Here is a 26,187-nt window from a genome sequence, read left to right as displayed (position 1 = left end):
ACTTAATTTAAAATTAATCCCATCCAGGCTCTCTGTCAATTAAGTGACATTTAATGAGTTAGCTACATGGCTTTTCTGTGGATTGTTGATTGCAAATTTTGGCACATCCATTTATTGTTGTTTTGTAGAATTTTAAGATATTTTAGGAAATGTGAATTTAATAAATAGGTGTATATATGAAATTGATATTGAGAAAATGATTAATATAAATATTAAAATAATTTTTTATTTAATTTTTGCATTCAGTAAAAATAAAATATAGATATTGAAAAGTGAAATATATTATTTTTTATTTATTTTTAATTGTTTTATTTGTAAAATTGGTATAAAATTATATTATTATGTTATTTTATATAAATAAATAAAAATATTGTATTTATATTTTTCAACTTAATTTAAAATTAATCCCATCCAGGCTCTCTGTCAATTAAGTGACATTTAATGAGTTAGCTACATAATCCCATCTAGGCTCTCTATCAATTAAGTGACATTTAATGAGTTAGCTACATAATCCCATCCAAGCTCTATGTCAATTATTTTTTATTTATTTTTAATTGTTTTATTTGTAAAATTGGTATAAAATTATATTATTATGTTATTTTATATAAATAAATAAAAATTAATCCCATCTAGGCTCTCTGTCAATTAAGTGACATTTAATGAGTTAGCTACATAATCCCATCTAGGCTCTCTGTCAATTATTTTTTATTTATTTTTAATTGTTTTATTTGTAAAATTGGTATAAAATTATATTATTATGTTATTTTATATAAATAAATAAAAATTAATCCTATCCAAGCTCTCTGTCAATTATTTTTATTTATTTTTAATTGTTTTATTTGTAAAATTGGTATAAAATTATATTATTATGTTATTTTATATAAATAGATAAAAATTAATCCAATCCAGGCTCTCTTTCAATTAAGTGACATTTAATGAGTTAGCTACATAATCCCATTTAGGCTCTCTGTCAATTATTTTTTATTTATTTTTAATTGTTTTATTTGTAAAATTGGTATAAAATTATATTATTATGTTATTTTATATAAATAAATAAAAATATTGTATTTATATTTTTCAACTTAATTTAAAATTAATCCCATCCAGGCTCTCTGTCAATTAAGTGACATTTAATGAGTTAGCTACATAATCCCATCCAGGCTCTCTGTCAATTAAGTGACATTTAATGAGTTAGATACATAATCCCATCCATTAAGTGACGTTTAATGAGTTGGATACATTATACACATAATCTATCATCATATATGGCAATAATTTCATTAGTCAAAACATGTTGTAACAAAGGTAATTTGCCGAAACTGCGCTGCTGCAACCCTAGCCCCGCCATCTGAAGCGATCCCGCAAGCGATCTCCCTCATGGAGCCTGGAGGTGGCCCTGCGGCCCCTCCCCCCTTACCTCCGGAGCTCGAAGCTTTCAAAGCTCTTGTAACTGCTACAGGAAAACGCCAGCCCACAGGCCCGCAGCAAAAATTTGTAAAAAAACTGGACAGTATTCCCAAGGTGGCCTTACCAGAGGAGGAAACCTGTAGATCTGCGCTGAATCTCGCAGAAAGAGGTCTAATCGGCCAGTTTACCGGCCTGTGGCCATCCCCGAGAGCAGTCGAAGAATGGGTCAAAAGAAATTGGCTATCTCTGGTTAATGAAGGAATCAAGATCTATTTTGTAGGCAAAGGGTTCTTCGTCTTCTTGTTTGACAGTACAGAGGACAGAAACCTGATCTTCAGAAATGGGCCATACTTCATGGGGCCTCAAGGACTCTACTTGAACAAATGGTCTACTGATTTCGACCCAGCACAAGACGTGCCCAAGGCTGTCCCTGTCTGGGTGCGCCTCCCGCATCTTCCCCTTCATTGCTGGAGTCAAAACTCACTTCAATCCATCGGCAATGCACTAGGGAAATACATAGATCAGGCCCCAAGGAAGGATCAATACTCCTGCGCTCGGATCTGCGTGGAGGTTGATCTGGAAACAGGATTACCCGAAGCGATCCAGCTATCGGTGGCAAACTGGACACACATTCAAGAGCTCGATTACGAACAGCTGCCTTTCAAGTGTCGATTCTGTCATGAGTACGGGCACTTCGCAAGATACTGCAAAAAGAGAAACGAGGAGACATCAGAGAAGGAAAAAGAAGAACAATGGAAACAGGCAAAGAAGCCAACAATCAGCAGACAGAGTAACAAAAACAAGGCTAAAGGGACAGAGAACAAAGTAGATAATGGAAGCACAAGTAACCAAAACGCCGGAAGCAGTGAAACAAAAGGTAATGAGGGGGACAAAAACCCCTTTGAAATCCTCACGCCGCCTTCAGATCCTCCAGAAGCAGGGGAAGAAGATCCACCTCAGCAGGAGAATAACGAAACCATAGAACCAGGTAATAACCCAATCCCTACCCCAAGCAATATTTCTTCCCCTTCATACGCAGATATAATAAAAAAAAAGAAGAAAACCATAGAGAACACGGGATCATCAGATGATGAAACACTTGAAAGGACAACAAAAAAGGTTGGACGAAGAACAAACAGGGAAACTAGAGAAGAGGAGTCAGAAAGACAAAAAACCCTCGGCAGTCAAGCTACCATAGAAATGACACTAGGGAGAAATATCAGGCCTAGGGCCTCCAAAGGAGGAGGGCCTACCCCTATAAGTGGTAAATGATGCAGTTGATCTCTTGGAACTGTAGGGGTCTGGGTAACCCCAACAAGGCAGAGGCTATCAAAGACTTATTGAAGATGGAGACCGCGGACATCCTTATGCTCCAAGAGACCAAAATAGAAGGGGAAACCCTTCTAAACACTAGCGTTATGAAATGGAAATTTGATTCAGGAAAGGCTGTCAGTGCAAGGGGCACGGCCGGAGGAATAGGCACATTTTGGTCAAAAGATTTCTCACTAGAACGATTCTCTGTGACCCAACATTGGATCTTCACAGAGCTGCGCCACACTGTAAGCAATCTTTCCCTCGCTCTGTTTAACTTGTATGTTCCTGTTCATTATGAAGAAAAGAGAGAGTGCTGGAGGACACTCTTGGATTATATAGAGCAGATCAACCCCTCAAATTTAGTCATAGGTGGTGATCTGAATATAATTCTAGATCCCAAAGAAAAGAAAGGAGGGATTTACTCTAGGGACCCTTTCATCAATACAGTGGGAAATCTGATACTGCAGTGGGATTTGGTAGACTTCAAACCAGTGAAAGGCAAATACACCTGGACTAACAACAGAACAGGAGAAAATCAAATCTCTGCCAGGCTGGATAGATTTCTCATCAGCAGCTCTTTAATGATGGATAACAGAATAGTTTTCACCAAGATTCTTCCAAAGCTCACATCGGACCATAAGCCTATCCTCTTATGCCTAAAAGAAGAAGAAGATTTAGGCCCTCTCCCATTTCGTTTCAACCCTCTTTGGGCAGGTAAAGAAGGGTTCTTAGAAACAGTTCAAGCAGCATGGAGGATAGATGTACTCGGTTCCCCAAGCTATGTGTGGGAACAAAAAATGAAAAATACAAAAAAAGCACTCAAAGATTGGATAAAGAAATCCATGCAATCCCCCACTAGGCAGAGGGAGGAGGCAGTTCTTCAGTTGGAAGGAATACAACTTGAAATGGAGGAGAAAGATCCCTCTCCCATAGATTTAGCCAATGAAAAATCTGCTCAAAGGAATGCATACTGTTCTTTTAGAAATGAAGAGGAATATTGGCGCTTAAAGTCTCGAAGTCTGTGGCTCAAATCTGGGGACAGAAATACCACATACTTTCATAGACAGTGTAGGGCCTGTCTCTCGCGCAATCATATAACAGAAATTACCAGCACTAGTGGTCAGGTGCATAAAGGATTTTCTCAAATCAAAGAAGCAGTTGTAAACCATTTTCAGAACCTTCTTAGTGCAGAAAGAAACGGGAATGAGGAGGATGTAGTAGAGTTTCTCACAACCATCCCAAATCTAGTCAGTGTGGAAGATAATGATTCTCTGATGAGCCCAGTCACGGAAGAAGAGATTACTAATATAGTCTGGTCCATGGAACCAGACAAAGCTCCAGGACCTGATGGTTTCACAGTACATTTTTATAGAATTTGTTGGGAGATAATCAAAACTGATCTCTTCAGAATGATAAGAGGAATCTTGAGGAAGGCAAAAGTGGGTGGAGGAATAAAATCCACATTTCTCGCTTTAATCCCCAAGGAAACAAACCCAGGATCCTTTGACAGATACAGGCCGATCTCCCTTTGTAATTCATCATACAAGATCGTGGCCAAGCTGCTGGCTAACAGAATTAAGCCACTACTTCAAAAGCTCATCTCTCCGGCCCAAGGAGGATTTGTGAAAGGCAGACAAATCCTGGACAATGTCATTCAAATCCAAGAGGCTCTCCACTCCAGCCAAACTCGGAAAGAACAAGGTATGATTATCAAATTAGATATGAGTAATGCTTTTGATCGAGTTAACCGCTCTTTCCTGTTCAGGGTTCTTGCAGCCTTTGGATTCAGCCAGGAATTCATAAACCTCATCAAAGCCTGCATTGAAAACATCTGGATCGCCCCAATGGTGAATGGGAGACCAACAGAGTTCTTTTTAGCCACCAGGGGACTGAGGCAGGGCTGCCCTTTGTCTCCCTTTCTCTATATTCTGATGGCGGATTCACTAAGCAGAAAGCTGACACAGGAGCAAAAAATTGGCACCATACCTGGGATAAGAATTGTGCAAGGCGTAGCCCCAGTGAATCACGCGCTCTTTGCCGATGATTCACTCCTGCTCGGGGGTGCTTCCATGAGAATTGCTAACTCCTTCAAGACTATTCTCCAAAAGTATTGCAGCATTTCTGGAGCACTAATCAGTGAGAGGAAAAGTGCAGTTTATGGATGGAATACAGATCAACAAACAATTGAAAGGATTGCCAGCGAATTGGGGTTCAAAGGCTATGCAGAGTGGGATAAAATAAAGTATCTAGGTCTTCCTCTGACGATGGGATCCAATCGCAATCACTTGTGGGAGGAGGTGATTTCAAAGTTCAAAAAAAAGATAGCAGCGTGGGGTGGAGTCTGGCTTACCACAGGCGGCAAGCTTACTCTCATTCGTTCGGTGCTTTCAGCTCTGCCTACATTCCAAGCCTCTTTGCTGATGGCTCCAAGGCAAATCGCAGATCAAATTTCCTGTCTAATGCGGAACTTTCTGTGGAATGGTGGGAAGGGGAACAACAACCGATTTCACTTAGTTAATTGGGAAACAGTGAAGCGTCCCATTGCTGAAGGCAGACTCCAAATTCGAGACCCCCAGCAAGCAAATCTAGCCCTGGGTTGTAAACTCCTGTGGCAGCTATTATCCGAGCCTACACATCCTATCAGCCAGCTCTTAAAACTCAAGTATCTCAGAAATCAGTCGATCATCTCCTTCAACCCAGCGCCTTCTCCTAGAGGAACACAGGCTTGGAGGCTCTGTTGCAAAGGGATAGATTTCTTCAGAACTCATTTGTATAAAATTCCAGGGAACGGCAAAAATACATTGTTGTGGAGAGACCGAATCATGGGCCACCCTCCACTTTCAGTCATTAACGAAATTGCAGATTTAAGAGCTTGGTTAAGTTCAAAAGGAATCAGGAAAATCGAGGATATTGCAGAGTGGGATAACAAAGGCAATTGGCAGTGCTGGACATTGCCCAACATTCCAGCGCACTTAAAAAATCAGTTAAATTCTCTCATAGATGCAATTACAGACTTTACTCCAGTGCACAAGGACGAGGAAGATTCATGGGGATGGGGAAAAACAGGGGTGTACACAGCCAAACAAGGGTACTTACAGATGCAAGGCAAAAAGGACTCTCCGCACCCGGAAACAGTGTGGAAGCAGATCTGGGAAAGCTTCAGCATCCCGAAGATCAACTTCTTCTTTTGGACTTTGTTTCACAACAAAATCCTGACTGGAGATAACCTATGCAGAAGGAACATAGCTGGTCCACATCGATGCGTGTTTTGCAAAAAAGCATTGGAGACCTCAGTTCACATATTTATTGAATGTGAGTATGCACAGAAGGCCTGGGTTAGCTTCTTGGCAGGTCTGAATGTGAGATCCCCAGCTCACTGTTCGATAACAGACATGTTCTCGTCTTGGAAAGCTCGTTACCCCTACAGCATCGCTGACAAATCTCTTTGGCATAAGGTGTGGATTGCAGCTCCAAAATATGTGTGCTGGAAGTTGTGGCTCTCCCGAAACGAAATTGTCTTTAATCAAAAAGAAATGACTGCAGGAAATGTCGCTGAACAGGCCAAGAAACTACTAATAGAAACTCTGAGACAATCCAATGTCAGAGATAGCACCCTTCGAGATGAAGAAAGAGCATGGTTGGACGATTACACTCCCATGTTGAGACCTTCAACAATCACTCGTCCAAATCACAAGGAAAATTGGCAGATTTGAGACACTTTGGAAAGTTTCTAGAAGTGGTGGAAATCACAAGGAAAATGCACTATCTTCTTTGACGGAGCCTCGAAAGGCAATCCAGGCAGGTCAGGAGCAGGGGGGGTCATTTACCTCCCGAACGAGGGAAAAGAGGACTTCAGCTGGGGACTTGGGCTTAAAACCAACAATCAGGCAGAAGCCCTCAGTCTTTTAAAAGCTTGCCAACTGGCCAGAAAAGGAAACCCAAGGGAAATCTTAGTATTTGGAGACTCAGAACTGCTGATAAAATCTCTATTAAATAAGAAAGGGCTCAAGGATCCAGTACTGAACAAACAGATATCAAGAGTGAACAGACTCATGAAGGACTTCTCTTCAGTTCAAATCTTCCATATCCTCAGAGAATTAAACACAGAAGCAGACAACCTGGCAAATACTGGATGTAATCTAGAAAAGAACATGATCAGCATAAATGCAGGAGAACCAAATATGGAAATTATTCCTTAAAAGGGCAAGGCGATCTTGTAAAAGCAGAAAATTGTTCTGTTAGAAACAGTGAATTGTAATACTTGATATGGCTTCGGCCACCCATAAATAAAAATATCCGTTTCGGTTAAAAAAAAAAAATGAGTTGGATACATTATCCCATCCAGGGTCTCTGTCAATTAAGTGACATTTAATGAGTTGGCTACATAATCCCATCGAGGCTCTCTATCAATTAAGTGACATTTAATGAGTTAGCTACATAATCCCATCGAGGCTCTCTATCAATTAAGTGACATTTAATGAGTTAGCTACATGGATTTTCTGTGGATTGTTGATTGCAAATTTTGGCATATCCATTTATTGTTGTTTTGTAGAATTTTAAGATATTTTAGGAAATGTGAATTTAATAAATAAGTATATATATGAAATTGATATTGAGAAAATGATTAATAGAAATATTAAAATAACTTTTTATTTAATTTTTGTATTCAATAAAAATAAAACATAGATATTGAAAAGTGAAATCTATTATTTTTTATTTATTTTTAATTGTTTTATTTGTAAAATTAGTATAAAATTATATTATTATGTTATTTTATATATATAAATAAAAATATTGTATTTATATTTTTCAACTTAATTTAAAATTAATCTTACTTATAGTTTTATGTATCATATTAAAAAGAAAAACATATATTGTTGCTATTGGATTTCTTCATTCTCTGTAATTTTGGAAGTCTTTCTCCCCAAATGCAATCCAAATTTAGATAACACATCTACCATAGAGTTTTTATGCCTCTAAATATGACTAGAAGAGTGAGTAAACCTAGAGATTTGTTATTCAAATCAAAATATAAATATATTATAACACTATTTTAAATATAAATTAATAAATTTATGTGAAGCTATCAAATTTTAAGTTCAAAAGTCACCCAATTTTTTATTTTTTTTTACATCAATCTTATTTCATCATTAAAACTAAGTATAAAGAAATAAAGTCCATAAACTAATAAACTCTATTAGCAAGAGATATTTAATAAATAAATAAAATTTTAGGGGAGGAGGATTGTTGTTAGTGTAACCCTATTGACGAGTGATATTTAATAAATAAATGATTAAAAAATAAAATCCATAAACTTACAAATTCTATTGAGAAGCTATATTTAAAAAATTGCATAGTTTAATTTATAGATAAAAGCGTATTTTCCCTATAATCTATTTGAATGCATAAATGAATTCAACACCCTAAAAACTTGAATTCTACAAATTAAACAACTTAAACTTGAATTTCTAAAATTATAAGTTGTTTTCAATTAAAATTAACAATAAAAAATAATATTAAAAAAAAAAAAAACGTTTTCTTCAATAATTTAAACTACACATTTAATAAATAAATGAAAGTCCTAAGTGATAACTACACCTTTAATAAAAAAAATAAAAATCCAAGTGATAAAAGTGATAAGAAAGAGATGTGTAATTCTTTTAATTTTTCCATATAAAATTAATATATAACATTTAAAAACTATTAATTATTAGAACTAAAAATTATATTAGTGTTTATGCATTTGAATGAACAATGATATATATATATATATATATATATAGAGAGAGAGAGAGAGAGAGAGAGAGAGAGAGAGATCCCTTCAATGCTTTAGATTATGCTTTAGATTCATTGTTAAAATAAATCTATATTTGTTTTATATCTATTAATAAAATTCAAAACATTATGATAGCATTCTTTGGATTACATTATTCAATTTAATTTAATTTTAGTTTGATTGTGCATTTGGATCATAGGATAAGGAAAATGTTTATTAAATACTAATCAATTTAATTTTGACCATGAATTATATTATTTTATGAATCATATTGATGAATTATGAACTTGTGAGTGCAAGGGTCAGCAACTGGAGCTAGGGTTGAAGTTAGCGTTAGGGTTTTGACTCTGGGAACCATGGTGGGATGCGCAGGGGGGAGTGCTGCTCCCTCCTACAGTCAGGCAGTTACAGGCAAAAATAAGGAAGCAGGAAAGCAACATTTTAAAAAACCTCTGGAGAAGGTAGTAGAGGCAAGAGGCAAAGGAACATTAGAAAGAAACGAACTTCAAGAACAATAAGGGGATCAGCTGGAAACAAATAAGGAGAAGGAGAATGAAGGCATCCATGGAAAACATACCTCCATAAGGACAATGAGGGTTTGCAAACCCAAGTCGAGCACCATTCCCCGGGTCATATTGAGCGATCCTGCGCTTCAAGCACATAGGGATCATATGATGGAACATGCAATCATATGCAAATTTATGGGGTTATGGCCGACGGAGAGGGCGCTACACATCTGGATAAGGAGTCATTGGAAGCCAAAGGGGGAAATACACCTACATCTAGGTTCTAAGGGCTTCTTCACAGTGGTGTTCATGAGCCTAGAGGATAAGGCTAGAGTGTTCGAAGGAGGTCCATATTTCTATGCTACGGTAGGACTCTACATATGGAAAATGAACTTTGTCTCGGAGTGTGAAACTTTCACATTGGTACTGGTATGGATTAGACTTTACTCCCTTCCTCTGGATTATTGGCTACCAGAATCTCTGAAAACAATAGGAAACAAGCTGGGGCATTTTCTAAATACCTCATAGGCAACTCTGAAAGGAAAACATACCTCCACCTGAATATATGTGGAGATGGACTTATCTAGAGCCCTTCCGGAAGCGATAATTTTAGAGGTGTATGATGAAGAGTGGGTGAAGATTGTGGACTATGAGCACATCCCATTTAGGTGCTGTAAATGCCATGAACATGGGCATTTATTCAGAGACTGCCTAGCAAACAATATGGAAGGAAAGGAAAAAACTATTGAGGATAAGAATCATGAGGGTTTCACCAAGGTTGGGAGCAAAGGGAAAGGTGGTAGACATCCACAAAATAAGATGAATGAGGATAGACATTCAAGACACAATTGGTTCAAAATCTTAGAGGAGGAAGAGGGGAACAAGGAAACAGTCCATGCTATGGAAAACATAATCAATGAAAAGGAAAAGGAAGCTGACATGGAGGACATCACGGTAGACAACCAGTGAAAGGATGATCTACCAAGCCAAAAGAAGACTGCCTACCAAAAGAAGACTATGATAGGGTACAATAGATCTTTCTATGGAGATCACAAGCGAAGGGAGATGGAGTCAAAAGAAATCATGAAAGTCAAGAGCACAGTGGGGTCATAATGATGGAAAATGTACAGGCACAATCTTCAAAGAACTTAGGAAGGAAAAGAGGAAGAAAAAGACAGAATGAGCTGCTCAACGAATGTGGGAAACTACTGATTAACTCAGCTAAGATGAAAGATCTTCCCAGTTACTCCTTTACTAACCTTTCTTAATGAAGCTCACAACCTGGAATATCAGAGGCATATGAAATAAAAGGAAACAAAGGACTCTCAGTAATAGAATCAAAGAAGAAAAACTAGATATGATTTTTATTCAGGAGACAAAATATTCGATGGAAAAGATTAGAGAAATTCATGATAAGTGGATAATCAGATATGAGTATCTAGAGGTTAAAGCAAACAACTCGGTGGGGGGGATTCTCATGCTATGGGATCCACAAAAATTTGGGATCCTGGATGCTGAAGCATCCAGAAACTATCTTTCTGTGGTTTGTCAACCTATAGGTGATAAGGAAGTATACATGATCAAAAATGTTTATGGACCACAAAAGCAAGCAGACAAACTCAAGCTTCTCATCTCCCTTGAGGATCTCAAAGAAAGACACCCCAATATGCCCTAGATTGTTGTAGGAGATTTCAATATGATAAGATCTCTCTCAAAGAAAAAAGGTGGTATTAGACAGCTAGGAAGAGATTCCTCGGCCTTCCAGAATTTTAAAATGAACATGGGGCTAGTGGACACTGAAACAATAAATGGAACATTTACCTGGAACAACAAGAGGGGAGGGGCTTCTCAAATTGCCTCCAAATTTGATAGATTTATTATTTCAGAGGACCTCCTTCTCATAAGCCTAGCCATGACAACTTCTATTCTACCCTTTGGAGGTTCGGATCACTAGCCTGTACAGCTGGAAACCGCCTTTATGGGCACACCAAGAAACAGACCTTTCAGGTTTGAAAATGCCTGGCTATCTCACCCTGAATTCACCAGTAATATTGAAAATTGGTGGAGAGAGGATTTGAACATTCAAGGCACTAAAATGTTCATGCTCCATCAGAGACTCAAATACATCAAATCCAAACTTAAAGAATGGAACAAAAAGGAATTTGGTGATATCTTCAAAGCCAAAAGAGAAGTTCAACAGAAGCTCCAAGAGATCAATCAAATAAACATCACATATGGCTTTACCAAGGAGCGGCTAAAGCTTACTGATTCTTTGCAGGAAGAATGGGAAGAGAAATGCTTGCAAGAGGAAATTTTCTGACAGCAGAAATCATGGATACAATGGATTAGGGAGCGAGAAAGGAATACAATTTTTTTTCATAAATCCACCATGGCTCACAGGGCACACAATAGAATCACAAAGCTCAAAGATTCTCAAGGGATAGAGCTTGTCTCTCACAATGATATGGATCAATCCTTGTACAACACTTCGTCAGTATAGCAAAGGAACCTCTGGAGGACAGATCCAGGTTCATTGAAAATTTCACTCAATATATCCCTCAGCTGGTCACCAGAGAGGATAACCACAATATTAACAGGCCAGTGTCGGAAGAGGAGGTCAATGGAGTGATCAATGAAATGAAAAATGGAAAAGCCCCAAGCCTGGATGGGTTCAATGTAGACTTTTTCAAATCCTGTTGGGAAACAGTGAAATAGGATATCCTTGAGGTTGTGGAAGACCCAAGAAAATCTAAAAAGGTTCTAAAGGCTCTTAATGCTTCCTTCATAACTCTGATCCCAAAATAGGAAAATTGCATAAATCCGGATGGTTTCAGACCCATAGCCTTATGTAATGTGGTGTACAACCAAAGTGATAGCCAATAGACTCAAGCCCCTTCTACCATCTCTCATCTCAAAGGAGCAAACAGGCTATGTGGAAGGAAGACAAATCCTCAATAACATCATCCTAGCACATGAGGTGGTACACTCTCTCAAAAGCAACAAACAATCTGGTATGATCATTCAATTGGACCTAGCGAAAGCCTATGACAGGCTAAGTTGGTCTTATATAAGAGCAATTCTAAGGGCCTTTGGCTTCGACCAAAATTGGATAAGATGGGTTATGGCACTCGTCACCACGACCAATTTTTCTATACTGCTTAATGGGGTTCCATCAAGAACCTTCACACCCTCCAGAGGTCTCAGACAAGGAGATACACTCTCACCTTTCCTCTTCGTTCTCATGATGGAAGGGCTAGGTAGAGCGTTTAAAATGGAAAATGCTGAAGGATGAATCCAAGGTATCAAACTCACATTAGATAGAGCGGAAAACACTCATCAACAATTTTTGGATGATACTATGCTACAGGGCATACCCACAGTCAGGGAAGCCAGAGAGATCAAACACATCTTAAATGACTTTGCTATGGTAGCAGGAACAGAGGTAAGCCTCAACAAATCCAAAGTTTTTTTTCTTTAACACCAACATTGCTATTCAGAGAAATATTACCAGAATTCTCGGGTTTTAAAAGGAACAACTACCTTCCAAGTATCTAGGCATACCTCTTACTAACAAACCATTGAGCAAGAGTGTGTGGGAGCTAATAATTAACAAACTTTAGGACAAGGTCAGGAAATGGACACACAGGTCACTAAATCTGGCAGGGCACCTTGTGCTCACACAAACGGTCTTGCAGACAATTCCCATTTTCATGTTCTCAGCTCTTCCTGCTCCTAAAGGTATTAAGCAATAGATTAGGAGTATACAAAGGGATTTTCTGTGGGGTAGAGGTGAAGAGAAAAAGAAGTGGGCTTTAGTAGCCTGGGACAAGATTTGCAAGCCCAAAAGCCATGGTGGCTTGGGGCTTCATGACCCTGAAACCCTTAGTAGAGTTTCGGGAGCCAAACTTTGGTGGAGATGGATTAAGGAGTCAGCAGCTCCCTGGGCTAAGCTTTGGAAACAAAAATATGCCAAGTATTGGCAAGAGAAGGATCACATTAGAATGTCAGGGCAAATCAGGGGCTCCCATATTTGGAATCTGGCCTGGGAGAATAAAAGTATTGTTCAACAACATAGCTTCTGGGAAATTCGAGCAGGGAACCTAGCAAGATTTTGGGAGGACAACTGGCAACAGGAACCCAACCTATATAAGGATGAATTAGTAGCTCTCAAGAGGGACACAGATAACAAAGGGCTTATTATGGTTAAATACTTCTAGGACCAGGATAGGAATATTGGAAAATGGAGGAATTGGAAGGATCTAGGCCACAGTGATGAGAGCCCTTTGAAGCTCCTAGCAAGAGCCCTCACCCAGGAGCTAGAGCATAGAAGGATTCTGGTATCCTCCTTACCTGACCAATTAAGATGGGGATAGAACACCGAAGGAAACTTTAACCTCAAAGAAACTAAACAGGAAGTAACAAGATTTAATTATCTGAATCCTGATCAAGTCTGGAAGAAATTATGGCAAAGCCCCCACTAGATGAGAATAAATTTATTCATCTGGCTAGTGTATCAAAGGAAAATCTTAACCTGGGAGAATCTAAAAAAAAGGCTTTATTGGCCCCTCCCAATGTTACCTCTGTGGCTCTCAAGAGGAGACGATGGATCACCTTCTCAACCTCTATCCTTTCACATCAAACGTATGGGACTGGGTGGCCTCAATCTTTAGGCAAATAGATAGGGATAGTCTCAGCATTTCAAATACTTTGAAGAATTGACGGGTAAACTTATTAGAGAATGAAATTATTAATAAGTCCTGGATTATGGTTCCAGGCTTTGTTATTTGGAATGTTTGGAAAGAGCACAACAATCAGATCTTCAAAAATAGAGCAAGGGAGCCCCAACACATAATTGCCCAAATTTTGAGGCAGCTCAAAGACACAATAAGAAGCCTGTTGAGGAATCTTCCTAAGGATCCTCCTCTGCCCCAAGAGGAAAACATTATTCTACATTTAGGTCTCCAGTCTATAAACCCATAGGGCTTAATCAAGGGAGTAAGCCAAATAAATATTAATATTAATATTTGGAAGCCTCCTCCTCATGGCTTTCTAAAGGTTAATATAGATGTAGCTTCTAAAGGCAATCCAGGGTTAGCTAGCTTTGGAGGGGCTATAAGAGATGAAAAGGGTCAAATAAAGAAGATCTTCCATGGCCACTTGGGTAAGGCCACTAACAACATGGCGGAGCTCATGGCACTAGAAAAATGCTTGGAAATTTTGTTAGATTCAAATTCACATAATGTCATCATTGAAACAGACTCGGAATTGATTATTAGAGCAGCCAAGAAAATATGTAATGGTACTTCTCCAGATAAAGTATCGAAGCATTGGAGGCTTTTGCAGGTCTCTCACCATATCCACTCCCACCTACAAACCTTAAAAATTGTCAGATTTGTCCATGTGAAGAGGAAAGCTAACATGTTAGCGGATCAATTGGCAAACAAAGGAGTCACCAATATGGATAGGGATTCTTGGTATCAAGGATAATTTTAGGGGCGAATGTTCGCCCTTTGGCGAAATTAAGGGGTTTTAAATTTTTAGTGGGCTAATATTTTGTATCATAGTACATTTTTACAAATCACCTCAAATAGCCCACCTTATTTTAAGGGAGAGGGTAAAAAAGGTAAATTTAGCCCTTGAAATTAGGACTTACAACCTTCCATTCGCCCATTTTCAAGAATAGGTTTTATTTAAGTGAATCCATTCGCCCATTTTCAAGAATAGGTTTTATTTAAGTGAATCATATGGGCCAAATACCATATTTATAAAAGAGGTATGGTAAATTAATAAAAATATAAATAAATGAGAGGTATGGTAAATAAATAAAACATTTTTTATATTTACTCCATAAGTCACCTTATATACATGTAAGGGTGTAAACAAATAAAAATATAAGTAAAGTGGAGGTATGGTAAATAAATAAAACATCTTTTTATACTTACTCAAAAGGTATGGTAAATAAATAAAAATATAAATAAACTAGACGTATCGTAAATAAATAAAACATCTTTTTATATTTACTCCATAACCCTCGTTCTATTTATGAAGGCTCAAGAAAGAGGTTTTATTTAAGTGAATCCTATGGGCCAAATACCATATTTGTAAAAGAGGTATGGTAAATTAATAAAAATATAAATAAACGAGAGGTATGGTAAACAAATACAACATTTTTTTATATTTACTCCATAAGTCACCTTATATTTACGAACACTCAAAAAATGGGTTATATTTAGGTGAAACCTATGGCCAAAATACTATGGGACAAATACCATGGACTAGATTGTTATTAATACCATGCAAAAAACCATTATTAACCCTAATATTAGAATTAATAAAAATAAAAATGGCACATGGTATTGACCCATGGTATTCACCAAAATGGCACATGGTATTGACCCATGGTATTCACCTGGAATGTAGTCTATTTAAATGGGGGAATTAAACCAGCATGTAGCCTATGCTAAGATTCACTAGGACTTTACAAAGTTTTATTATTTAGTGAAAGACTCGCCAAGATCTTACAAGATTTTATAATTGAGTAAAATATTCGCCATGCCTGGTGAGAGATTCGCCAAAAATATATATATACATATTATATTATTGATAAAATCGCCTTCCATTTTTCCTATATACCATGGAGATTCGCCCATTTATTATATTTATAAATTTAGGGGGGGTTCTTAAAATTTTCCCTGCTTGGTATGATTGGGATCTGGTACCCTCAAGCAAACTGTTGGAGGACTGTCTCTGTCAGGCAGACAAAGATATAGAGCTATGGATTCACAGGAAGGACTGAGGAGGTTCATGAGACAGGCGGGAAGACAGGGTATCCTAAACTGTCTGCCCTCTTTGGGTATGGGCTGCAATCCATAGTTCAGTATTCCTTTGAATGTGTGGCGAGAGGACCGACTATGAAAGTACCACAGGTTTGGTCATCCATGGAACAAAACATTATGTGGACATTTTGATGGTGTTTTGGGTTTGATAGCGATTTTGGGAGGGCGGAAAAAGAACTATCCGATGCACGAGATCAACGGCTACTACTTGGCGAAAGAGCACGCTAGTTATTTCACAAGGCGATGGTTTCTTAAACCACAAGTGGTTTATCGGACGGGGTCTAAGTGGTATATGGTTTTTTTTAGGAAGGCTCCAATTCCACTCTTCGAGTGACACATAACAGAGAGAGGTGAGAGAATACCACTGTTATAGACATTTTTGTGCCTTACAGCATGAAGCATGAAATGTCAATAATCTAAGGGATCCAAAGTCCCTAAACATGTTGTTCCTACCCCTAGAGGAACAAGGTCAGCAAACCACAGCACTGAAAATCAGTTCTCCACCTGAAAACACTCAAAAACAAGCTATTTCTGGATCATGTCAGCTGCTCCACTGAGCATCTGCGCTGAATGTCAACTGCTCCACTCTGTACCTGCGCTGAATGTCAAAAGCAATGAAGGCTACCTGCGCTGGGCGAGATTGGCCAAGTGGCACAGTCATTCTGCAAGGTGTCAAATGCCCAGGAAGCTTCCAAAATGACACTTGGATCAGGGAATTCGCCTTGTGATGAGTAAGAGGATCTAGATCTCCAAGTGGAAGCAAGAAACTCCAAGTGGACTCAAGAACTGAAGTATAACTAAAGTGGGAGAGGACACTAGTCAGCTTCATGCCAAACTCAAATGACTCATCCTTTCTCCAAATCTCCTATATATAGAGCTCTCTCATGAGGTCTAGGGAGGCTGGAATCTTGTGAATGTAAGGAAGTGCTGTTGGTTTGTGCATAGAACTATTGGGTGATTGCTTTGAAGGAGGTGAAGAGGAGATTTCTTTCTGCTGGGAGGTGTTGCTGGATTGGGCCTCTTATGGTTGTAACACTCTCAGAACTTTACTTCTTCCATTAATAAAGCATTTGAGGTTCTTCTATATGCATGTGTCTCTATGGCGAATTGATGCTTGTATATTTGATTTATTCTAATCCTTGAATCAGTTATGGATGTATGCTTCTTGTAGTTTCCCTTTCTTGTGCTTTTGCAGGATCTTTGTGTAGCTGGGCCAGTGAAAGAGCAAGGAGCTGGGAGCAAGCAGCAAAGAGGGAAGATTGGATCAATCATTAGCGGAAGATAACGGTTAGTGGATCTCTTCCTCCTCTCTCTTACATCTCATAAATAAGTAATCTTGAATAGCTTTGTATTCAGTTGTTGCTGAGGTACTATCACCCTTAGAGTGGGATAGGGTCATTCCGTATTGGATACTTTTCCCAACAACAAATTGGCGACTCCACCGGGGATCGTATCTTGTTGGTTGTTTGTGTTTTTGCTATTCATTTCATAAACAAAGGGAGTACCGAATCGAACTGTGTTTGAATCTTTCAAATGCAAAGTAGAGGGCAGCTACTCTGGCTCAGTTTCTGGGCAAGTTTATGATTTGAAGAGCTGATCCACAAGGACTCTAATAAGCTCTTAGTGATAGCTTTTCATCCTCCTTGTCATCCCTTAGTGTGTCCTTGACTGATAGCTTCTGATTTGAGCAAAAACTGTGAATTTTTGAGCAATCTGTGACCCGGAAACCACCAGAAACGAAAGTTTCGTTCTTCAGTGCAGGCTGTACAAAGACTGTCTGCATTTCAGCGCAGTTCCCGAAGGGGCTACCTGCGCTGAAGGTCAAACAGGCAGTGTTCCACCTGCGCTGGACCAGTCCTGCCTTGTGCTGCTGGGGTTTCCTGCTGTTTCTTGCCTTGTTTTCACTCTTGTTTTTGTTGTTTGTTACCAGTCAGTGTGCCTATCTGAAACCAACTTTCCTTGTCACTATTCCGCCTCGGTTGTATAAAGAAACTGTGTTTGTTCTTTGTGTATTTCTTGTATCATTTACAGTTTCCCATAACGAAAAGCGAACTAGTCTTGTTGTGGCCTCTTAGATCCAGAACTGTGATAAGTGTCGTAGTGATCTTAAGAGTTAGTTTGTTTGCTGTTCATAGCTGATTGAGCTTTTTCTTTCGTCATTTGGTTTGAGTTTATATATTTCTAGTGTCGAAACAAGTAAATCTTAAGGTGTCTTTTGATTTTGGACAAGCTTGTTTGCTTTCACTTGAAATTGAATTCAAAATTATACAACAGCTTTCTTTTTGCATTACGCAAACATTAAGAAAGAGAAAAGAAATACTTGCATTGTGCATGTGCATTATGACAGCTTGCATGTTGATTTAGGGAAAAGTGCATTAGTGTGTGCTCTATGATCTGTGTGAAAAGATGTTATCTTTCTTTTCCCTCAGTAGTTAAGATTTTCAAAGTTGAAAGATTGAAAAGCTTGCTTATCATCTTAGACTGCATTTAGGAGTGTTATCATACATCTCGTGGTGATCCATAAAGGCAAACTGCTAAACAAGATCAACCTTAAAATAAATTGAATTTACATAACAACGCATTGAAACATAACGCAAACACATAGAGGTCTAAGCTAGAGACGTGTTCCGGCGTCGTTAAACGTGATATCTTAGCGTTGAGTGGTTGGGTGATTCCTCCACGGTGAAGCGATAAGTATCAATACGGACTTGTGCTCCCACGTACCGTCGCGTATATATTGGGAGACCCCTATAGGAATAAAGCCTTTATCCAATAGGAAACCGTGTCGGCCGCCCTACTGATCGCAATGCAGTGAACACAGCATTCACGAAGATCGACCACTCGTACCGTAAAACGTATTCTGTGGTTTTGTGAAAAGTTTGGCACACCCTCTGCCTAGAACTCCAGAGCAGTTTCTTTTGGCCTTTTTCAAACTCTATAACTGAAAAAGTCCATCCGAGCATTTGTCACTTCGGGCTCGTTAAGACATCGAAGGAGACTAGAGTCATCTTTAGCTTTTTCTCGACTCTTAAAAAGTGAAAAAGCAAGTTGTGTCTAAGCGTCGTTATAAAATTTATTTTAAACGGAACATAATCACCTCCTATTCCCGCGTTGATCTTAAGTTGAGAACATGGAACGCCCCAACCAAGGAACTCCACATGATGGAAATCCTAGTCCATTCTCCTCTTGGGGAGAAGTTGGTGCGCCCCACATGGCCACATTGTCGCTTCCAGGACTGACAATTGGCCTGCCTATTTGGCTTTTCTCAACTAATGTAGTTCAGACCACCATGGTTCCTGAACAGTCGAGTCAACAGTTAGATCAGTCTAGAGCTGCCCACCAGCCTTCTACTTCCTATAACTCTTCCTCCAATCCCTCATCTTCGCAAGGTGGGGCTGGCAAAGGCCAAGCTCCCATGGAGAAGAAGGAAAAGAAGAAGAAGGAGAAGAAGAAGAAGGAGCCTAAGGCGCCTGGGGGCAAGCAGAAGACATCTGACAAAAATCCACACACAGCACAGACCGGGCCTAAATCGCCATGTGTCATATGTAGAGGAGACCACTTCCATAGAGATTGTCCCTGTATTCCCTGGATACTAAGGGACTGGTCCCCTCGTCTGGACAATTCGGGAGCATCAACCTCTGATAGCCATGTTGATTGCTTACCGTCAACCAGCGAAAGTGAAGGTTCAAGACAGAGAGGGGGAGCAAGATCCCCCTGCAGACTGTGTGAAGGCGATCACGCCATCCACCGTTGTCCCTTCTTAGACGAAGCGAAGAGAGTTTTGGAAGATCGCCTGGTTTCACCGTTGGGGCTTCCTCCTGGGTACAAAAAACTCGTGCCAAGTCCTTCGTTGGTTGAAAATACAGCTGGCCCGCCCAAGTGGTCAGCTGAAGCGTCAGTCATTGAAAATGAACCTACTGAATCCAGACCAGACGAAAGTCTAAAGGTCGATACGGCAGTTGACCCGGTTCTTCCTTCGGAGGTTTCATCCTCAAATGACACTGTCACTGAAGATTCATCTTCAAATGACACCCTCACTGAAGAGAATAAGGATGACACCATCCAGATTCTTTTCATCAACACAGATTCTGATGAGCATCAGGGAAATGCGCCCATTCCTTTATCGCAGGAAGGAACATCGTCAGGATCGTATCCGTCCGTGTATTCGGTCCCACCACCAAGCAACCTGGTTGTGTCCTTTGATTGGAACCAACTAGGCAGACCCCGGTTACCAGCCAGTATACCATTCAGAATCATAGTCCAAATTTATAGAATGGTGATGGCTGGAACTATCATTGATGGAGGGGCATCTGTGAGTATCCTTTCCTCTATTGCTTGGAAAGCACTGGGTTCCCCAGAGCTTTTGCCTGAGATAAGAAATCTCTCGGGTTTTGATAAAGGAACCAGTCGACCATTAGGGATCCTCCCCAATGTGCCTGTTACATTGAAAGGGAAGACCGTTCAAATGAACGTGATGGTCGTTCAAGGACCCTTGGATTATAACCTACTCCTTGGACGAGACTATATATATTGCATGGGAGCTATAGTCTCCTCACTCTTTAGAGTAATGTGTTTTCCACACGAAGGAAGAATGGTCAAGCTCGTAGACCAACTTTCATTTCCGGGATCACGCATCGCAAATAGTCAAATACCAACCCTCAATGGTCTATTCACCCAAGAAATGTCTCCACCCCCAGTCCTCCTTCCCGATGAGTGCGAGTGATTCGGAAAGATGGGACTGGAACCCAGGGGGCATGCATCCTGGCCTGCCTTGGGCAGAGGAAACCTTGGGTATAGAGTAAATTTCCGCGGAAGAATATGACTAGTCCGTACCCCGTCCAAAAAGGAAGAGAGGGTTGTTCTAGGACAAGATTCTTTTGTCAAAGTTATGTGTTTGACGATTTCTAGTCATTCACCTTTGTCTAAATACGTAGGCAATACCAAAGAAAGAGATTCCTTTGCGGCAGCAAATTGTAACCATCTTTGGGTAAAAAGGCAAGCCTCACCCATTAAAACAAATGTTTTGAAGGATAAGTAGGGGCAGCCTCCAAAGAAAGAGATTCCTTTGCTGCAACAAATTGTAACCATCTTTGAGTAACCTAATGATAGACATCGTTGAAGAAAGAGTTTCATTTGCGGCAGCAAATAAAACCATTTTTTGGATAACCTGAAAGAGGCAAGCCTCACCCATCAAAACAAATGTTTTGAAGGATAAGTAGGGGCAGCCTTGAAATTGTACTTTATACCTGGGGGCATGCGAACCTTTTGGAGTGCAAGAAAAGAGCGGTTATTTATCTATTTTTTGGATTAGTCGTTTCCGAACTTGCATAAAGAAAGGATGTGGGGCAAAGGTCAAAATTTGCCAAAGAGCATAGCTTATGTGAGGTGCAAGCTCTATAAAAATTGGAATCTTGTAGGAGACATTTCTTATATTATGACTGGTATATCGAGCAGTTTTAGCATAAAGTTCATGCTCGTTAAAAAATAAACGCAAGATCCGAGCAGTTTTAACGCGGTCTTCATGCTCGTTAAAAAATAAATAAAAGCAGTGAGCAATGTTTCCCCCAGAGTTCAAGCTCATTTTTAAATAAAAAATGGACCTATTCCGGTAAATAACCATTGTGATCGTAAATTTATTAGCCATAAAAAGCCTTGGTCGTGTTTGCACCTGCCACCTCCATTCCATTTGGCCGATCGTTCACCCCCATATGATTGTTTACCCCTTTTTGAGGAACAGCTGCGAAGAGTGATTTCACTTAGCCATCCTTGTGACACTGCCGTGATTGGAAAATTCCAACCTGTACCTGGAATCTGCTGCTATCCCTGGTTATCACTCGTTCCTCAAAAGACGAGTCTTCTTTGAGCTCTTTTCATCTGACTCGTAAAATATGAAAAGTTTGCCGAGTTTTGGCCTTCCAGCTCGTTAAAAGGACCGGAAGAGCTATCCCTCCTCTAGATTTTAATCTTTTTGGACCTGAGGGGTTATTGCACAAAAAGGTCGAGCACTTGTTTTATTCGGCTCGTTAAAGTAATCGAAAACTCATCCCTTCTGTATTGTTTTATACTTTTTTGGACTTAAGGGATTAGATGACAAAAAAGGAATTTTGGAGTTAGCTTTCTGTACCTTTTCAGACTCTCTAAAATTGAAAAGGACCGAGTTTTCCTTGTCATTAGACTCGTTAAAATGATTAAATAGCGACAAACTTGTCTTTAGATGAGAACGAGTTTCCCTATCGCTAAGCTCGTTAAAACATAGCGATGGGCTTGCCCGAAGGGCAGGTTATAGAACAAGCATATGTTATCCTCCTCAAGCTTGACAAAAATAAAGAGGTACTGGTCAGAAATGACTGGGGAAAAATTGGGAGAACCTCAAAGCTTTAATGGTAGCAAGTCGCTCTTGAACATGACACTTTGTCCTCCGTATCACATCGGGTTGGGTTGTTTCATTCACCGGTCTCATCACCATGGTCCTCGCCAAACCATCCACATTTGGGGTAATGCTACCGATCCATCACATCAGTGTCGTTATATGTTCAAGAGATGTGTTCAGAAAGAGTCAACCGTGTCCCATCCACTGCCATACATTATCCTTCATCCACCCATGATCGCCACCCTGAATCATATTTCACAGATTGTTTTCATCTCCACTAAAATCATTAGCTCCGTTCCGTGTCACTGATGTGGGATTCATTAAGGCCCTCCTTTGACGGATCGCTTCTTGTCGACTTCAGCTCATTATCCAAGAAGTTGATCTAGGAACAAACCCCCCAGTACTTTGAAGCTTGCATGCCTCAATGGCAAGTTTCTCACTTCCGGCGACAGGTATACATCAATGACCTTCGACCAGAAGATTTTGCGTGGTGTTCGACGCCAAGTCCTTTATTCACACCACGTGGATTGTACTGCAGTACCTTGAGGGTCATTGTCATTATTGGTGATTCCTCTCGCGCTTGTTAACGGTTTACATTATTAACCGGTAATCAAGCGATGTCTTTCCATGTTCGACTTCAGCGCAATTCTCACATGGATCGACTTGTACTTAGAGTGAAGATCGAACGAGTTTGAAGACCCCGGATCTAGTTTCATCCATCCGGGCTGCGATATATATATTCAGGATATAAAGACATTTGTTATGTACATCATTGCAGCAGATGATCATCCTACTCAAAGGATGATAATTTCAGCAGAGAATTATCAATCTACCACCAGACGATCGTCTGTTCTATGTACCAAAATGAATTTATAAAGCTGAGCATGGGAATGCCCGCCTCAGCTAGATCATGAAAGCAGAATGAAAAATAATGTATTGTATTGTATTTTATTACAGGGCACCTCTCAGCGATTGAATGAACTTCGGATCCTCCTGATAAAGCATTTCACCCGATAAACGACCTCATACTTTAGGGGGAAACTGTTATAGACATTTTTGTGCCTTACAGCATGAAGCATGAAATGTCAATAATCTAAGGGATCCAAAGTCCCTAAACATGTTGTTCCTACCCCTAGAGGAACAAGGTCAGCAAACCACAGCACTGAAAATCAGTTCTCCACCTGAAAACACTCAAAAACAAGCTATTTCTGGATCATGTCAGCTGCTCCACTGAGCATCTGCGCTGAATGTCAACTGCTCCACTCTGTACCTGCGCTGAATGTCAAAAGCAATGAAGGCTACCTGCGCTAGGCGAGATTGGCCAAGTGGCACAGTCATTCTGCAAGGTGTCAAATGCCCAGGAAGCTTCCAAAATGACACTTGGATCAGGGAATTCGCCTTGTGATGAGTAAGAGGATCTAGATCTCCAAGTGGAAGCAAGAAACTCCAAGTGGACTCAAGAACTGAAGTATAACTAAAGTGGGAGAGGACACTAGTCAGCTTCGTGCCAAACTCAAGCTGACTCATCCTTTCTCCAAATCTCCTATATATAGAGCTCTCTCATGAGGTCTAGGGAGGCTGGAATCTTGTGAATGTAAGGAAGTGCTGTTGGTTTGTGCATAGAACTATTGGGTGATTGCTTTGAAGGAGGTGAAGAGGAGATTTCTTTCTGCTGGGAGGTGTTGCTGGATTGGGCCTCTTATGGTTGTAACACTCTCAGAACTTTACTTCTTCCATTAATAAAGCATTTGAGGTTCTTCTATATGCATGTGTCTCTATGGCGAATTGATGCTTGTATATTTGATTTATTCTAATCCTTGAATCAGTTATGGATGTATGCTTCTTGTAGTTTCCCTTTCTTGTGCTTTTGCAGGATCTTTGTGTAGCTGGGCCAGTGAAAGAGCAAGGAGCTGGGAGCAAGCAGCAAAGAGGAAGATTGGATCAATCATTAGCGGAAGATAACGGTTAGTGGATCTCTTCCTCCTCTCTCTTACATCTCATAAAGAAGTAATCTTGAATAGCTTTGTATTCAGTTGTTGCTGAGGTACTATCACCCTTAGAGTGGGATAGGGTCATTCCGTATTGGATACTTTTCCCAACAACAACCACTCTCATCAAGTGGTTATCCCTCACGCGACTTGTCCACCCGATATCTCCGTAGACTGTTGGATCCTTGTCAGGAGATCAACGGTGTAGGTTTGATCGTGCAAGTTGGCTTGGTGTTTCAGACCTGAAAAAAGTTTAGAGGGCTGGAATAAAGTTTACGTCGGGTCCGTAAGAAAGGTTTAGGTGTGGGTTTGATGTGGGTCCATAATCTGTGCGTGTTCATTGGATCCTGGCAGGTCGAATCATACGGTTTGTGGCTCTACAAGCTTACTAGTGTTTCTAGTTGGTCTCTTATAGCAGTCTTGTGGATCCCCACTTGTAACATTTTTTTGAGAGCCTGGGTTCTTTTAGTGCTAGACAGCATGACCAGAGGGTCTACTTCTTGCCTTTTGTCTAGAGGGCATGGATGTAACTCACCGGTTTTCTTGTTAGGGCTATGCAAGGTTTTGGATGTGTGGTTCGGTAATTTGTCTACACAGTTGCCTGTTGAACTCTCACGGAGCTGGTGCGGCTACTTATAAATGATGTATTATTGACTAGATTAATAGAAGGTCCTACTCTTACCTGATCAAAAAGATGAATTGTGAACTTGTCAATAGGAAACTTAGCTCCATGGCATGCATAATTTTATCATCATTGTCTAAAATGTGGTATGGAACTAACATGAATTTACTAATTCATGTAGGTTGGGATAAGTTTCATGCATTGTACATATTTGGAGAAAATCCAATGTTTATGTACAATTTTCATAAATCATATTTATATTTTACATCAACCTTTGTTTGAATATGTTTTATGTGGATAAGTTCAAATAGTATTCACAGTCTTTTGGTTTAATCTTAGATAAGATGCCAATTTTATATGGTAGCTTTTCCTTAAGAAGCCAATCTCTTGTAGTAAGTATTATGCATATATATTTTTGGGCCTAAACCATTAGGCTTGATATTTACCAGTTTCTTGTATCATAAATCAAAGTTTATACCTTTTAAAATAGACGTGTTTAATTTATAACCTTCCTATCAAGCTCTATACTATAACATAGATCTTTAAGATGAATGTTTTGTCATACACGAATATTAGGTGGAAACATTCATGGATCATGAATTACATGAATTCTTCTTGTGATATAAGCTATAGTTTTATGGATTTAACCCTTAATTTTTTCCTCTAATCAATATTTTTTAGGGATTAAAAACCCTCCTTAAAAATCTAACCCACAGTATAAGTCAGAGATTAAATCTTTTCCAGGAATTACAAGTTTCATAAATGGTGCTTCTAGCTTAAACCATGATAAATGCAAATCAAAACCATTGATTTTTTCTCCTAAAGCATTCAATTTGAGCTCAAAAGAATTTACAAATCCTATCACCAAAATACATTCCAGAGAGATGAAAATATTTTCCTATTGAAAGATTACCGGCTCAATTTCATGCATGATGAGCGACCATAGATTTAACACCTAGCCCTTAGATTTCTTCCCTAAACTGAAAGATCACATTCCCAATTTCATGCATGATGGGTGACCATAAATTTAAAACCTCTCCCTTAGACTTTATCTCTAAATTCCTTTTATTTGGTCTTGAATCAATGTACAATGCCTAGAGATTTAAAATTTGCCTTATGGAAGGACAACCGAAACAATATTTTGGATTAAAAGAAATATGGGTGTTTCTTGTGCCCTAGGACATGCTTTAGGGTTCTAACTAGTTATTTTTCACTTATCTATTATTTTTAAGTTTAAAATCATTTATAAGATTCCAAACCATGATATGAGCCCTAAAGATGGAAAATTTACCCTATATAATGTTTCAAGGAAATCAAGACAATTGTTATGTTGAAATCTATGTTTTAAAGGGCTAAATGGAGGATTTT

The 26,187-nt window shown here is 39.3% G+C and overlaps 1 protein-coding gene across 1 annotated transcript; it reads left to right on the top strand.

The window, feature by feature from the left end:
- Window positions 1-1,377: 1,377 nt before the first annotated feature.
- Window positions 1,378-6,434, top strand: LOC149144264 (uncharacterized). Its single transcript, XM_089452101.1, has 2 exons — window positions 1,378-2,395; window positions 2,848-6,434. The coding sequence occupies exons 1-2, from the start codon at window positions 1,378-1,380 to the stop codon at window positions 6,432-6,434; spliced, it is 4,605 nt and encodes a 1,534-aa protein (XP_089308227.1).
- Window positions 6,435-26,187: the final 19,753 nt, after the last annotated feature.

The sequence above is a fragment of the Pinus tabuliformis genome, chromosome X, assembly GCF_031772625.1.
Source record: "Pinus tabuliformis cultivar Carrire ecotype Pingquan chromosome X, CPIR1, whole genome shotgun sequence".
In the NCBI taxonomy this organism is placed as follows: Eukaryota; Viridiplantae; Streptophyta; class Pinopsida; order Pinales; family Pinaceae; genus Pinus; species Pinus tabuliformis.
The sequence above is the reverse complement of the archived record's forward strand: the minus strand, read 5'-3'. Positions and strand labels throughout refer to the sequence as shown.

Bases quoted from the DNA above. Each gene is read 5' to 3' on its own strand.
- LOC149144264 (XM_089452101.1), top strand. From the start codon at position 1,378: ATGGAGCCTGGAGGTGGCCCTGCGGCCCCTCCCCCCTTACCTCCGGAG. The intron at 2,396-2,847 runs GTAATAACCCAA...AATTTGATTCAG, and splicing joins TAACGAAACCATAGAACCAG to GAAAGGCTGTCAGTGCAAGG.